At 35.6% G+C, this 16,797-nt stretch overlaps 2 protein-coding genes across 2 annotated transcripts; one reads left to right on the forward strand and one right to left on the reverse strand.

Annotated features, from left to right (window-relative positions):
* The first annotated feature begins 3,958 nt into the window (after positions 1-3,958).
* ubxn10 (UBX domain protein 10) lies at positions 3,959-5,589 on the forward strand. The gene is made up of 2 exons (XM_028451977.1): positions 3,959-4,431; positions 5,313-5,589. The coding sequence occupies exons 1-2, from the start codon at positions 4,142-4,144 to the stop codon at positions 5,587-5,589; spliced, it is 567 nt and encodes a 188-aa protein (XP_028307778.1). The 5' UTR covers positions 3,959-4,141.
* Positions 5,590-6,936: 1,347 nt separating this feature from the next.
* ddx19a (DEAD-box helicase 19a) lies at positions 6,937-16,307 on the reverse strand. The gene is made up of 11 exons (XM_028452301.1): positions 16,107-16,307; positions 15,941-16,004; positions 15,680-15,860; positions 14,359-14,451; positions 14,180-14,282; positions 13,999-14,113; positions 12,825-12,999; positions 11,204-11,441; positions 9,657-9,819; positions 7,251-7,439; positions 6,937-7,169 (listed from the first exon to the last, which is right to left on the reverse strand). Exons 1-11 carry the CDS (start codon positions 16,170-16,172, stop codon positions 7,108-7,110), a joined length of 1,449 nt encoding a protein of 482 aa, XP_028308102.1. The 5' UTR covers positions 16,173-16,307; the 3' UTR covers positions 6,937-7,107.
* Between the last annotated feature and the right edge of the window lie 490 nt (positions 16,308-16,797).

Genomic DNA, 16,797 nt, shown 5'->3' on the forward strand with positions numbered 1-16,797 from the left:
TTTCCAGTTTGTTTTTGTTTTTGCACCGAACAAAAGAAAATTGTGGAGATTTTTTTGAAGATTTTTTTGGCAAAATGAACAAAAATGAAAATGATACAGTTTGAATGACGTCTTAAGGTTTACTGGGGGGGGGTTAGTGACGCTACCTCAAAGTTTTCCACTCCTGTTAAAAGAGAAATGTTAAGCTAATAGAGACCCCCGTGTGAACCTACAGGACTGTGTGTGTGTGTGTGTGTGTGTGTGTGTGTGTGTGTGTGTGTGTGTGTGTGTGTGTGTGTGTGTGTGTGTGTGTGTGTGTGTGTGTGTGTGTGTGTGTGTGTGTGTGTGTGTGTGTGTGTGTGTGTGTGTGTGTGTGTGTGTGTGTGTGTGTGTGTGTTAGCTTTGTGATACACTGATTTAATAACTGACAACAGCATCTAAACTCTTGAATAATTAAATATTATCAATCAAACATGAGTGGTTACAATTGATTCCTATGACAAAAAAAGTGAAAAATGCTTTATTATTTTTTTGGGATATTGTATAAAAGCATAAAATAGGACCAATATTTCAGAGTTGGTTTGTCTTTACTCTTACTCTGTGTAGTCATGTGTTTTTGTTGGTTCATGTACTATGGGAACTGTTGTCAAAACAATCTAAATGTAAATGTTTATATCTGGTAATATTTGATGTCATCTGATTTTAAAAAGCGCTGATCAACCTGTATTTATGCTTTCTAATGTACTGTAGAATGTGTACTGTATAATTAAATTAAACAATAAAAACTTGAATCAGACGTACCAATGTTTGCCCTTGTTTAATATCTTAATCATTGTTTCTAAGATTGTCTAATGGGAATTAAGGGCTAACTTTTTCACTTCCGATACGATACCGATACTGCAGCCTTAAGATTCAGTCAATATCAGTTTGATATATCAGTCAGCATTAGAAGAATATGAAAAATAACCTTAATAAATCTAACAAAAACAGTATATCTGAGATTTTAGATGCAGGTTAATATAATCTGGTTGGTTATATTTTTTTAAGCATTTATTTTTAAACAATTTTCAAGTTTCTCATGACATCCAGAAACAGATTCTGTTGTTCAAACCTTTGAAAGAATGTTCATAATGATGCTGCTGCTGCTGCTGCTGCTGATGATGCTGATGCTGATGCTGCTGATGCTGCTGCTGCTGCTGATGCTGCTGCTGTTGTTGTTGTTGTTGTCGTGTCCTTTTTTGGAACGAAGCAACATGTTTGCTCTTTTATTTGGCTGATCAATTGTTACACGTTACTAGCGATGTCCCGATACAATTTTTCACTTCCGATATGATACCAATAATGCAGCCTTGAGTATTGGCCGATACCGATATTGATCCGATACGATATCAGCACGAATCATACATAATTTTATTACTTATTTTGTAGTGTGGAATGTTAGAAAAGGTTTGATCAGAGAACAATAGTCAATAATTCAAGTTCACTTTAGTTATTTTGTGGTGGGAACAACTGAGGGCGGTGACAAAAACAACAAAAACTTATTGGAGCGCTTATATTGGAGATTTTAGATGCAGTTCGATAAAATTCGATATTCATTTTCTGGCTGATATCGGACCGATATCTGATATCAATATCGGATCGGGACACCCCTACAAATTACACACACAAATTAAAAGAGCATCTTTGCCAGCTACTATCAGTGATCCTGAAATGTCTATCCCCAATAATAAGAATACATTAGGTCACAATTTATGGGCACCCCCATTAAAAATCTGAATCGGATCCAGATTAAACGGTGGATTAATTGAAAAATTATAGCTACATAACTGAGTCAAAATTCATAAAGTTGGATCAATTACAAACTGAAATATGATTTTATAAATTGTGTTTATGATGAAAGACTGGCATTTTTTCAAACTGATGCAGGATAAGTATATGTAATGGAATTTCCCATGGTGTATAAGGCAGGGGTGTAAAACTCATTTTAGTTCAGGGGCCAAATACGGAGCAGTTTGATCTCTAGTGGGCTTCAGGTTTTAGGTGGGAAAACAAACAATTTCAACATTAATATGTTATAAATTAGACGTTAAGTAAAAAAGGCATCAACAATATCTAAATAATAAATGACAGATACTTCAATGTCCTTCGATTTATTTATTTTTTGAACAATTGTTTATTCAATTTAGGGAGATTTTGTGGAATAATTTCAGTAAAGATTGTAGGATTTTGGAAAAAAGTTTTTTCAACAACTGAATTATTTGGTAATTTACACAATGATTAATTTTCACTTTCTCCTTAGGGCCCAATTCAATTCAATTCAACTTTATTTGTATAGCACAAATGACAACAAAGTCATCTCAATGCAAATCAGATGCTCTGAAGGCCAGATTTGGGTTTGACATGTGTGGCGTTTATTTTTGGTTAAAATTTTGTCAAAATCCGATAAGAACTTTTGAGGTAATCCTGCTCAAACAAATAAATACAAGTTGGTGAAATGATGACCTCCTTGGCTGATTAGTCACAAAATCAAAAAATTCCTCCAGGGACTGATTTCTGTTATTTATTGCTTGAATATTGTTGGCGCCTTACATACATCATATATACTATTTACATCTGGAAGTGTGTAATAGGGCACAATAATGTTAAAATGTTGGGTTTTTTTAAACCTATAATCTGTGGCCCACACTTGTGACAAAACTGGTCCATATTCGGCCCCTGAGTAAAAATGACAAACCTGGATTAGAGTTTAACACAGCCCACTCTTTGCAGATAGAATATCTTTGTAATCCTCACACACACACACACACACACACACACACACACACACACACAACTACACAATGTACCAACACAATGCAGTCAGACCAGTTCCATTCCCTCTGTAACCAACAGATAAACTGCTTCACTAATGTTTTGTGTTCAACTAGAGTTTGAAATTATGTTTGTAGTATTTTAGGAATACTTTATCATTCTCAGATTAATATACATAGATACAATAAACAGGTAATTTTCTTGATTAGATCAAATCCGATGCAGTTTCGTATCACTAAGTAGCAGTAGTTTTAATATTGTAACATAAAAAGCTTTTTTTAAGCTTATTTACTACTTTTTTGACTTGTTTCCGTGGTGATAAAAACCCAAGAAACTGTTTAAAGTTCACTAAACTTTGTCATTACAAACTCAGAAATTGATAGCAATGGTTACCTCAAAAAATGTACTGTTATTTTGCTTAATGTTTAAAGGAAACTGTATTTGTTATTGAATTATTTTGCGGTTGGACACGCCCCCTGACAGAAGATGGTGTTAAAACATAGCTATAATCATATGGAAGTAGATTTGTGTCTTTATTATTCAATTTAAAAAAAACACACACACACAAACATTTCAGTAAAAAAAACTGACTTTCAATCAAAGAAAAAAAAAGTGTTCAAATGCAATTATTTGGGTCTCAAATATAATTTTGTATTTGAACAGTTTTTTCTTTGATTGAAATGTTTTATTTTATTTATTTAATAATAAAGACAGACATGTACTAACCTCAATATGGTGCAAATACAAAAATGGTTACTTCAATTTAAAAAAAAAAAAAAAAAAACATTTTCTTGTTTAAATGCAATTATTTGGGTCTCAAATATTCTTTTGTATTTTAACACTTTTTTTTTTTGATTGAAAATATTTATTTTTGATTGAGGAAAACTTTTTTGATTGAAGTAATTTTTCTTTTAATTTATTAAGTTTTTCTTTTTTGATTGAATAATAAAGACACACATCTACCTCCATAATAAACTAGTTCACAATTTTTTGGGGGTTCAAAATTACGTTTGTAATATTTTTCAGGAATACTTTAATATTCTCATAATAATAAACAGGTAATTTTGCTGTTTAGATTAAATCAGATGCAGTTCTAAACTCCAAACACCAGGGGGCTCCCTAGCTCTATCCGGTTACACGTTGTCATAGTAACCGCTCTAAACGCTGAAGAGGAAGAGTCTGCCTGTAAATCCTTTAGATTTTTGAGGAGATTATCATTTTATATTACGTATAAGCGCTGTTAATACCATTTTTCGGTTGTGTCTTGAAGCTTATTTACTACTTTTCGACTTGTTTCTGTGGTGTTAAAAACACAAGAAACTGTTTAAAATTACTAAAACTTTGTTTTTTCATGTATTCAAACAAACTAAAGTCCTTTATTAAAGGGCCAAACGGACCAGGTGTGAATAGCCCGTTACATGCAGAGAACATGCGGGATCCACCGGACAGAACCGCCCGGTCCCGGTCCCAGTGTTCACTGGAGACCAGTAGGATCCAGGACCTAAACCAGTACAAAGTGCTTCCATCCATCCAGAAGAGGATCTCAGGCTCTGAGGTGGACCTGGACCCCCACCACCAGTCTGCTGGTGCTGGGACCTGCAGCTCTGATGGAGAGTCCACAGCAGAGAGCTCCACATGGAGGTACATGTGTCTGATTATTCACAATAACTTTGCAATCAACAGAAAAAACACTAAAAATGTTTTGAGTTTTTTTTTTTTTTTGATTGAACCTTTTGTATTTGAAATGTTTTTATTTTATTTATTTATCTAATATTAAAGTCACTCAATCAAAAATAATAAACAATTTAATCAAAGAAAACATTTTCTATCAAAAATAAAGGTTTTTAAAAGAAAAAGTGTTTAAATGCAATTTTTTTGGGGTCCTCAATTTTATTTTTTTGTATTCAATATTATTTTGATTGAAACGTTTTTATTTTATTTATTTAATAATACAGACATACAATTACTACCCTCATTATGGCTCAAAAACAAAAAAGTTTACTTCAATAAAAAAAAAAATCAATCAAAAGAAAAATCACTTTAATTATATATATATATATATATATATATATATATATATATATATATAAATTACACACATGTACTACTACCCAAATATAACTTCAATATAAAAAACTTTTTCAATCAAATAAAGTTCAGTTAGATAAAATATATATATATATATATATATATAAACTATTTTTTAAACGCAATTATTTGGGTCTCAATATTTTTTTTTGCATTTAAACTTTTTTTCTTATATTTAGTCTTGATAGATTTTTTTTAATTATTTTTTTGATTGAAAAAAGACAAATGTACTACCCATATGGTCCAAATACAAAAACTTTACTTCAATCAAAAATAAATATTTTTAATCAAAGAAGAAAAATAATGTTCAAATGTAACTATTTGGGTCTCAAATTATTATTATTTTGATTGAAAATATTTAATTTTGATTGAAGTGATCTTTTTGGATAGAATTTTTTATTTATTGAATAATGAAGACAACTCTCCCTCCATAGCTCCACAGTGTGTGGGAACAACAGCAGTTTGCTTCTGGCCATTCGTGCTCCCTGTGGTGAGAGGTTTGTGCAGCACTTCCTGTCTTCAGACACTCTGCAGACAGTGAGAATCATCACAGAGCAGAAGCTCAGCAGCAGCTACACAGGAGCCTCCATCCACACCATGGATGTACCACACAGAACCTTCACTGAGCTCAACATGACTCTGGAACAGGCTGGTATCTCCAACAGGTCTGTGCTGGTCATCACTCAGCAAACTCAACCAGAGCAAACTTAAAGTCTTTCATTCATTTTTTTTTTTTTTAAGTTCTTTATATTAAAATATGTACGTTATTAATTGTATTAAAAAATCACCTTTTAGATGTTTTTCTCCCTCTGTGAAGCGTATCAAGTTCTGTTCTGTTAAGACAATAAAATCCAGATACCATATTAACGTTTGTGATTGTAATAATTAGATGTCATAAACCACGTGACAAACTCATGGCCCGGGGGCCACATCCGGCCCTTTGGAGCATCCAATTCGACCCACAGGAGAAAGTAAAAATGACAAAATATGAATCAGTGTAAATGTAACTCAACATTTGCATGAGCTCATAGTTTTCCTGCTGTTTATATCACACGATAGCAGTCACTTTTGATAATATATTTATATGAGCACTATGGGATGACTGTCATAATTGGCACTATATAAACAAAGTTTAATTAAATTTTTTGTTAAACTGGAAAAATACTCAAAATTCTTACAAAATCCTAAAATTTTTCTGAAGTTACGACATATTTTCCTTAATTAAATAAAAAGTGGTCACAAAATGTAGGAAATGTAAAGTGAAGATCCTGTTGGGACTGATATTTGTCAGTTATTGCTTGGATATGATATTTCTTATATATTTTTGTATACGTAGAAGTGTAAACTTGGGCAGAGTAATGTTGAAATAATTTTCCCACATAAAATCTTTGACCCACTTTAGACTAAACTGGTCCACATTTGGCCCTTGAACTGAAAATAATTTGCTTTAAAACCAACACTAACATCTAGACAGGTGCAAACATATGTTAACAAAAGCAACATTAGGTGGAAAAGGTTTTTAAGTGCTGAAAATGTCTTTAAAGTGAAAAAAGTGCAGAAAAGCCATTGAAATTTGATGAAATGGCAGAAATGCATGAAGGGAGCAAATATATGGCATGAAAAATTGATAAAAAACAGGTTAGAATCTGGAAAGTTTGTCGTCGATGCAAAAAAAGGGTAAAAATGGGCTCAAAATGTTCAGAAAATATTTTTGTTTCTTGAAGGCATCTGGCAAACCCCTCCCAGTGTCTCATGATCCCAAGGTTGAGAACCCCTGGTATACATTAGTAACTGAGCATATCTGGTGCTTTTTGGTGAAACTGTAATTAGTAATCATACCATTTTATGCTACCTTCCATTACCCAGAATTCCCTCCTTCGACCACTTATTTCCAGTCAAAACCATGAAGCCATTTTTGTGCTGCCATAATATTTTATGAACCATCATAAATACAGAAAATCAAAGCCAACATGTGAAATCTAAGGCTTTAGAACATGAGGCATGGTTATTTATTTTTGCCACAGAAACTGAGCATCACATCTGGTAACTCCCACTGAGCTGCAACAGAACAGTATTTACAGTAAAACACTCGACATGCATTTTTTTTTTTTAAACAAACAGAAGTCGACATGCAACATTTAAAGGATCAAACGCATTCTTTCATCTTTAACAAATCTAATTCACTCCAAACATCAAAACACTGCACACGCTTTAGTTAGCTCAGGGCAGTTAGTGATACAGCTCCTCAAACTCTCCCAGATTCTCAGAGTCAAGCTTTGTGATTTTCCGACCTGCAGAGTAGGAAAACAAAACATTAGGTTCAGCATTATTTAAACAGGGGAAATGGATCTAAAGTTTATAAACAAACCGACCAAAATGTGTTTCAATCTCTTGGATGATGGTTAACAAACCAGAATCCACCAAGTTGACGGCAAAGCCTCGTTTGCCGAACCGTCCGGTGCGTCCGATCCGGTGAAGGTACGTCTCGCTGTCGGCGTTCCCGTCAATGTCCACCGGCAGGTCAAAGTTCACCACTAGAGATATCTGCGCCACGTCGATACCTGTGACACACGTCAGCCCTCAAACATTTAAGTCCCACCTACTATCATCTAATATGACTAAATATAAAGCACATTCATTTTTAAATATTCTTTTAGTATTGATCAACCTGATATGAGATGGTATTAATATTAGTAAATAAAAAGATTTGATCTAATCTACTATCAATCTGCTTATTTCCTATTGGATCACCTAACGCACGTGTCAAACTCAAGGCCCGGGGGCCAATTCCAGCCCATTAGAGCAGGGGTTCTCAAACTCTGGGTCGCCAGATGCCTTTAAATAACAATTTGAGACCATTGTTGCTTATTTTTACACTTTCTGCAACTACATCAAACTTTCCATATACTGTACTAACCTTATTCTCATCACTTTTTCTTGTCATACTTTTGCTCATTTTAATGTATTTTGCTACATTACTCCTATTTCTGCCACTATTACATCAAATTTCAATGCATTTTCTGAACTTTTTTCCTGCTTTCAAGACATTTTGAGCACTTATAAACCCTTTCCATCACTTTTCCACCTAATGTCACATGTTGACCCATTGTAGACACAACCTGTTTAACATATTTCATGCTTTCACGACCATTATTTGCCAGTTTAAACTAATTGTTCCAATATTGACACTTAACCCCTTTTTACTACTTCCTGTCCATTTTTGGCCACTCTAAAGTGCTACTTTTAACCCATTATTAACTATTTAGGGATTAACATCTTTAAGATGACTATATACTATGTAGCGTGGTGTTTACTTATGACACATGGTGAAAATGTGGTCTTGCTTATTTTCACCAATTTATCCACATTCACAATTTGTTGCCAGTTTAAACTATTGTTCCTAACCAACCCCCACAAGCCACTGTAATTTGCAACTTTCAAACCAATTTCTGTGGTTTTTAAAATCACCAACTTTTCAGTCAGGTAGTATCCAGGCCATTCTGATCTCAGCTCCGACTACAGTAAAAGTTAGCCAGTTTGTAATAGTAGCATAACAGCATGAAGTTGCTAAATAACCACGTTGGATTTATTCACAAGCGATCGCATCAGCATTCTGACTCAGAATCCGACTTGCTGTGATTGTTCCACAGTAGTTCACAGTAAGAACAGCGGACAAAGCGGTGTATCAGTCTGGTTCCACTAAAAAGAAACCATAAAAAGCTATAAATGGACTGATACTGTATGCAGACGTGAGGCAGTGAGGAGGAGACTTCATGTAGTAAATGAAACTCATCAGTTGAAACACTTAACATTTCCGTGGAACCTAACCTCGAAACTCCAGGTACCCATTCCACGATTGCCAACGTATAAAGAGTGTACTAAAAACAAAAATTAAAAAAATCAGGGTACAACGCTTGTGGATAAACGTCTTCATGACCACAACAGAATTCATCTCGAAGCTGCTTTACAAAGGGGGAGGGACTTGCTGCTTTTAAAAGGATTGCGAACGGACCAGAATTTGGCGACATTTCTCATGGACAGGTAATAAACATGTTTTAATCAAAAGTTATGGCACTAACAATAAGTGTAGTTTTTGTAGTTATGCGACTTTTTTATGTTTTGCAATGCGCGTGTACAAACGTAAAAGGGGTAGTTTCTGGTAGATTGGCAGGGGAGAAGTAAAGCTGTTGAGGGCGGGACATTGAGAAGACGTCTCAGAAACTCTGGATAGCAGCTTTAAGCCGGGTTTTAATGTTATTTATAGTGTGTTTTAAAAACAAATCTGATTATCAATTAATCTACTGACATTAATCGATTATGAAAATAAATCATTAGTTGCAGCTCTAGTGCTGATAGACTAACAGCACCAGGATGTCTTACGGACCATATCACTGCTGTACAGCTGATCTAAATACTGTGAATTACTGTTACATCTTGGGCTACACACCACTGTACACTGTGCAATTTCTTGTTTGGCGGACGAGTAAATAAAACAAATCTTTTGTCACTTACTGTATTACTGTAAACAAATAAAACTCGGTTGTATAACTGCAATATCCCACTTGAGGTCGTAATCAAATATCAGCACTGGTGTGATATTCTACAGCAGCCAAATCACACCAGTGCTGATATTTCAGCACAACAGCACATTGAGTGTGATATTGCTTAATTGTGGACCCCGACCAGTTCCAGAGCCGATTATCAGAACAAATTCACTTAGTGTACTTGGTCGGGAAAGGAGAAATCAGAACCTCACGTTAGCTTCGGTTTTGTCTCACCTCGAGAACACACGTTTGTGGTAACAAGAACTTTCTCGAGGCCGCTCTTGAATCGATTGATGATCGCCGCTCTCTGCTCCACGGTCAGTTCTCCACTCAGCAGCGCCACCTGGTGACCTTCATTGACGAGGGCTGTACAAAGCCACGCAGCGATCTTACGAGTCTAAATGTTTAGATTTACATCAGTTGTCAGATATCAAGGCAGGAATCGAACCGAGTTAAAGGGTACCTGTAGTGAAAATGTGAACAAAAAATGTGTTTATTGTATAATCAATAAACTAAATATGTGCACCGTTTTATAAAAAACATTAAAATAACTTTTTAGAACAATTTTATACCTTCGGGCATAAACTATAGAGAGTCGCCATTTTGAACAGGATATGACGCGCAATTGTTATCGGCATGGTGCATTGTGGGATAACGGACAGAGGTTACCACTAGAAACAAGCCATGGCTGAGTAGTTAGGTGTTGAAAGTGCTCAAATATGGTAGCAACTGTGATAAAAGCTGCATGAAAGGATATCTGTTCATGGACGGGAGATGCACCGAGGATCAGCACCTAACGGCGCCCTAATGAACAGCTAAGTTTATTTAGCAACAAGGAAATAAGAGAACATTCTGGTGGGGGTGTTTCCATTACAGATTTTCACAAAATAAAAGTGATATTTCTAAATGTCGAACAAAGTGTAATTGCGCTTTGAACATGTTTTGATGGAAGGCTATTTTGGAGCCTCACAACGCCTGTGAAATCTCATCCAGCAAGACTTTGCTGCAGAAAGATGGACGCTCTAAACCTCCTTATAAAACTCTATTCCTTTGTTGTTTCACATCTAATGTGACAGTAAAAACTTTTAAGTATAATGCTAAGAAATGTCTGGGTCTCCTTTTCTGTTTACACATACTGCATCATGTGACCATGTACGTCACGTTCTGTGCCGCGTATTTGCGGAAAAAGGTTATCCCACAGCGCTTTTGCGACACATTTGAATATTGAAACGTCCTCATGAATGCATAAAAACTTAAGCGAATTTTGGAGTATTTATTCGATATTCAGCTTTTTCCATTACCAGTTTTTATTGTGCCATTTAGATTTTGTGCATTTCCAAGGGTAATGGAAACGCAGCAATAGTAGTGCTCTTAACAAGTACGTTTACAAACTGCATTGAGACTTTCGGTGAAGAAATTCAGATGCAACTTTGGCTTAGTGCCCATTAGTTTAACCTGCAGATCCCTCTTATAGCAGCTCAGCTTGAAGCATTCTTCACATACCACCAAATTTCTTTATAGCAGAAATGTTAAATGTGCATCCTGTACAGATATTATGGAGCCAGCATCTGGCCAACTCTGACTTAGTGTTGTCATTTGGCTTGGATATGCTAACGATCATTCTAAAAAGTAAGTTTGTGTGTGTTTTTTTTTTTTTTTTTTAAATGCACATGTTTTGTTTATCAGTAATACATTCAACACATTTTTGTTTATACATTTTCACTACAGATACCTTTTAAAGTTCTTCTTTCTCAAAGCAGAGTGCAAGTATTAAAAATCACCTGGCAGAAGATCATGGCCTGTGCAATGGTGAGGCACCCGTACAAGTTAGAAATGGCCTCGAACTTCTCCTCCTTGTTTCTGCAGACCATGTAGAACTGTTTGATGGTGTTTAGCGTCTCCTCTTCGCGCTTCAATCGGATGATGTTGGGGTCGGGAACCACCACCTCGGCAAACCTCCACACCGAGTCCTCAAATGTGGCGGAGAACAGCAGCATCTGGCAAGTTTTCAACAGCTGCCTGTTTCAGGGAAAAAAAAAAAACAAAAAAAAAAAAACACATGACAACATAGGGCCAAGCGATATGGACAAAAACTATTTTTTCTCATACTGACGATATAAATCTAGATTATTTTAATTCAAACAAAAAGACAGTCATCAACACCCCCCGCCAGATTGGCTCTCATTATAACTCAACCTTTTCCTAAATCTAAGAAGTTTGATGTAGACATAAGAAAATATGATTTCTAAGAAAAACTGTCCCCTTTGAAGATACCTCAAACAAAGTCCAAAAAGACGGAACAAGGGCAATAACTCCGGAGAAAATAATTGTGCACTTGTCATTTTGGAACTCCATCACGGTATTGATACCCTGAAGCCACATATCAAATGTGGTTATCCAATCTAAAACGGTTTCTGAGAAAAGCTGTCTAATTTAACTCAGACGGACAGACTTCAAACCTATTTCCCTTTTCACACTTCATGGCGGGGGATAATAAAATTATTATTCCTTTATTTTTTTCATTCAAGATTTATTTTTAGCTAAATTGCATTGTTTTGAATAGTTTATCAAGGAATTCTTTTGACAATGAAAAATAAAAGAAAAATAGTACAGTATTTTCTAGTTTTTTTCCACAAAAAAAAAAATTTGTCTACAGTCCCATTTTGTCAAATAAATCGTGAGAGAATCGTATCGTGAACCCAGTATCGTGAATCGTATCGGGAGTTGAGTGAATCGTTACATCCCTACCCGATACAAGCTCTCCGATAAGTTTTTGTTGGTTTTGTCCCCACCCTCAGTTGTTCCCACCATATACTGACAGCAAAAAATAACTGAAGTGAATTTGAATTGTTGACTTTTGTTCTCTGGATAACATCACTTGATCAAGCCTTTTCTAACATTGAACACTACAAAATAAGTATTAAAAGTATGTACGATTCGTATCGGATCGATATTGGCCAATACTCAAAGCTGCAATATTGACATCATATCGAAAGTGAAAAAGTTGTATTGTGAAATCTTTAACACAAACACATAGTAGGACAAAAAAAAAAAAAAAAAAAACAGACAATGGCACAAAACAAAGAAATGCACAAAAGAACAATAATACACAAAAAAATGCAATTTGGAACAAAAATACATAAAACTAAAATGAACAAAAGGAATAAAACAATTACAAAATGGGATATCTATTTTCATAAACAGCTGCACAATATGTGCCACACAGCAATCCATCTAACTGAGATTTTCAAAATGAGAATTTTAACACAAAATAAGCTATGGAAAAAAAAAAAAAAAAAAAAAATCAATACTGTATTTAATATAGAAAACTTAATATATTGTCCAGCTCTATGACAACATCTCACAGCTATCACTTCATCAGGTTCTCAGGTGGGGACTCACCTTTGGATCCGAATGCTCTGATCGCGATGACCCTGTGTGGCGATCATCACGTCCGCCTCGTCTAAAACGAACAGGGTGATCTTCTTGGGGTCGATGATCTTGAACCTGGTCCAGTCGAGGAGCGTGCCGGGCGTACCGACAACGATCTGCTCCTGCAACGAAATGCCTCGCTGCACTGAGAGCACACACACATCTCAGGTTACAGATTTGTTCGCAAAAACTAAATACACACTAAACACAAAGTTCATCAAATTGTAAATGGAAGGAAGATACCATGTGCAGCATTTTTATTAAAATGTGAAATGCAATTTATAATAAATGAATAAACGGTAAAATCAGCAAAACCAAAGTACATAATTATTGTCTTCTAATTTCAGTGTGAACTGAAAATATAAATAATTTACCAACAGAAAAGTTTAGAGCCTTTCTTCAAAGGATGGATCGATGTGTTCGTCTGATGCTTAGTTTAAAAACAAACTTCCCTCCGGCTGCAAAAGGTGTACATTTCGTGTAAATTATTTGATGGAACTAACCAGTAAATTGGGAATATCGCTAAATTACTTGAATGAGTTAACTGAGTTTGTGAACAATGCAATCATAATCTTTATTCATGTTACACATTACGTTAGCACTCTGATGAAAATGGTTAACCCAATTTAGTTGTTTAAGCTCATTTGTTGTTTTCATTGATTCAATCTAATATCAAAATACATTTAAATTGAACAACGTTGCTTCTCGTGTCAAATATTGTTATGCGATTAATTTATATTAATCAATTACAAAGTCTCTAGATTTTTTTTAATTGATATTTGAAATGATAAATTATATTTCTCCAGCTATATTTATTATTCCTGTTGAGGGCAAATCTTTAATTTTGTAAATACCCTGTTTTATTCCAAGTAAAATTCCCTATTTAAAAAATTACTGGAATTTTGCAACCCTAGTTAAAATGTTTTTAAATATTTGCTCATATTTATGTTTGGATATGATGCAGTAATTGAAAATTTTTCCCAATTTCTGGTTAATTTAAATAACTCACATGAAAAGTTCATATTTTTCAATATTCCAGAGCTTAAGTTCCTGTGAAATGTACTGGAAATTTCCCACCACTTTTCAACCCTACTCAAAACAAACCATTTCTAAACAATTACAATGTGTTCGTGTGCATCCTTACGTCCGTTCCCACGGATGCCGTACGCCAGCTTCACATCAGGACAAAACTTTCCCATCTGCTCGATGACTTGACCGATCTGCAGCGCGAGCTCATATGTGGGCGCGACGCAAAGGCACTGAAAGACATATTTGACTTTAATGTGAAGACAGCTGTGGGCTTTGATGGGATGTTTCCTACCCACCTGTGGCCACTTGTTTTCAGGGTTTACATGACTCAGCATCGCCAGGGAAAATGCTGCGGTTTTGCCGGTGCCGGACTGCGACTGTGCGATGAGATTCTGAGGCCTGAGCGGAAAAGTACGCAAACTTATACCTGAGCAGCAAAGTGGAATCATTAAAACATGCATGGTGGTGAACTCACGGCTCTGCCAGCATCATGGGCAGCGCGCTTTCCTGGATTTTTGAGGGTCTGTTGAAACCCATCTGGTATACACCCCTCAGCAGGTCTGGTTTCCTGTTTCATAAAGGCAAAAAAAGACATTCGTGAAGGCAAGGCAAATTTATTTATATAGCGCATTTCATACTCAAGGCAACTCAATGTGCTTTACATGATAAAACATTCAATTGTTTAAAATCAATAAGAACATTTAAAATCATCAGTAAAATCAATTAAAATCATCAGTAAAATCATCATTACATCAACAACATGACAAAAAGTCTCTCTCTCAATCATATGCAGTAGAGAAAAAAAGTGCCTTTAACTTTGATTTAAAAATGTTCACATTGGATGCTGACTTCAGCTCCGCTGGCAGTTTGTTCCACTTCTTTGCAGCATAACAACTAAAAGCAGCATCACCATGTTTACTGTGAACTCTGGGCTCCACTATCTGATCTGTGTCCATAGATCTGACAGGGAAGCTGATGTCACACACTCAAATATTCGTGGTTCGGAAGCCCCACCCACTGAGATAAAAACAAACATCAGCAAGGAATTTAACGTTTCCGAGATGAAAATCTCACAGTGCCTGTGTTTTTACCGTGCCAGGATGCCCGAGTGGTTTAAGTCGCCACACAAGCACACTCCGCTGCTGTGGGTTCAAATCCCTCTTATGTCACGTATAGATTTACATTTTAACATATTTAACAAGTCAAATTCCACTTTCAAAAATACATGTACAAAAAAATAAAATAGACGTTTTAAGGTATTTCCTGAGTTAGGGTTAAACTAAAAGGGTTAGCGGGGTATCTAAAAAATTAATATGAGCTAAAATAAAACTGAGAACTTTAAGTCACGTGGTGCACCCATCACGTCACCTAAACTGGCCAATGAGGGACGTTCATACGTTTCCGTATCAATAGCCACAACCATTTTTAATTCAAGCATTTAACCTATACTTTAACCTGAGTACTGAAAAGTAGTAGCCTACTTTTGCCACATCTGCTATGCTCAGAAAAAATTAGCACAAAAAACTGAAAAAATAAAATAAGTGTCCGAAAAACAAAAAAAAATGTAACATGAAAAATGTACTCCAAAAAACAGAAGAAAAAAAATGTCCAAAAAACATGAAAAAAATTACCCAAAAACAAACCAAATTATTCAGAAAAAAAGGGATATTAATATTCATTTTTTCAAAAGTGAATGCAATAAGCTTCCATAGGTTTGTGAGTGATTTGTAGATAAAATTGTGCTTTTGGTCTCAACATATTTAGTGATTAAAGTGGTTACTTCACGTCACACTTACAGCCTCAGCTCCTCAAAGCTCTTCACAGAATACAGGGGGGACGTGGGGTCGGCCTGCAGGACCACCACCTGGTTACGGTTCTCCACCAGAGTTCGTCTGATCAGCTTGTTGAGGAGGGACTGCTGGGCCAGGTCCGGCTTTGTCCCCGCGTCCTCCGACTCTTGCGACTTTACGAGGTTGCCTGCACAAAGGACCGTGAACGCACCATCATATAAACTGCGAATGGCGCGGATTTGATTTGGAAGTTAATTAATAAGTTACCGTTTATATCTCGTTCTATCTTAAGGGGGCTCCGCACACGACCTGTAGCCTTTGAAAGGTCCAACTGGGAGAATAAAATAATTAAATGGCACATACACCCTAGCCATGCTAGCTTCCATGCTAACTTTAACATTCGGGCCTATTTGTAATTTGTTGTAAAACTCACCTCAGTAGACTGAGACGCGGTCTCTTGTTTATCAACAGCGCATGAATCCCATGAATCCTCGAACATTTTCAATCCAAATGTGTCTCCTTATGTAAAGATAATAAAACTTTTAAATGAAAAGTAACGTGCCTGCCGAGGACGATGAGGAAGCTGCTCGAGGCCTCAATCAATCAACCTGCACCTGTTGGCCCGTTACTGCTGCGTTCATGTTCATGGGAATTTTCACTTTGAGACGACACAGACAGCCAATCAGAGCTTTTCTATTCCACCCCGTGATCAATCCTAAATATTGATCCAAAATTAATCACTTAACATTCATTTTAGAAATAAAACTGTGTGGAAGATTGTGGGTTATTTAATATGTAGCCTATTTGATTAGTTCATCAATATGGAGTTAAAATCATGCCCAAACATCTCAAACGCAGCAAATTGACAGCACATTTTAATTCAGTTTTAGTCACAGTCTATTGACGAAAATGCGATTTAGTTTATGTAAAATTTTACTCATCAGGAGTATTTTTGTTACAGTCTAGTCTTAGTCAACTTAGTGAAAATAAGATTTTAGTTCACTAAATCTGTTTTAAATATAGTCCACTAAAATATAAAGCACAAGAGTTTAAGTGGTTTAAAATCCAACATGCTAAAGTCTAAATTGTGCAAAAACACTATAAAACAATAACATAATACACAA

Source organism: Gouania willdenowi, chromosome 7 (genome assembly GCF_900634775.1).
Source record: "Gouania willdenowi chromosome 7, fGouWil2.1, whole genome shotgun sequence".
In the NCBI taxonomy this organism is placed as follows: domain Eukaryota; kingdom Metazoa; phylum Chordata; class Actinopteri; order Blenniiformes; family Gobiesocidae; genus Gouania; species Gouania willdenowi.

Excerpts from the sequence above, each read along its gene's own strand:
- ddx19a (XM_028452301.1), bottom strand. The coding sequence starts at position 16,172 with ATGTTCGAGGATTCATGGGATTCATGCGCTGTTGATAAACAAGAGACC. Across the intron at positions 9,820-11,203 it reads AGGCCATGATCTTCTGCCAG|ACTCGTAAGATCGCTGCGTG; the intron begins GTGATTTTTAAT and ends CTAAACATTTAG. Across the intron at positions 7,170-7,250 it reads AGAGATTGAAACACATTTTG|GTCGGAAAATCACAAAGCTT; the intron begins GTCGGTTTGTTT and ends CCTACTCTGCAG.
- ubxn10 (XM_028451977.1), top strand. The coding sequence starts at position 4,142 with ATGTATTCAAACAAACTAAAGTCCTTTATTAAAGGGCCAAACGGACCA. Across the intron at positions 4,432-5,312 it reads GCAGAGAGCTCCACATGGAG|CTCCACAGTGTGTGGGAACA; the intron begins GTACATGTGTCT and ends CTCCCTCCATAG.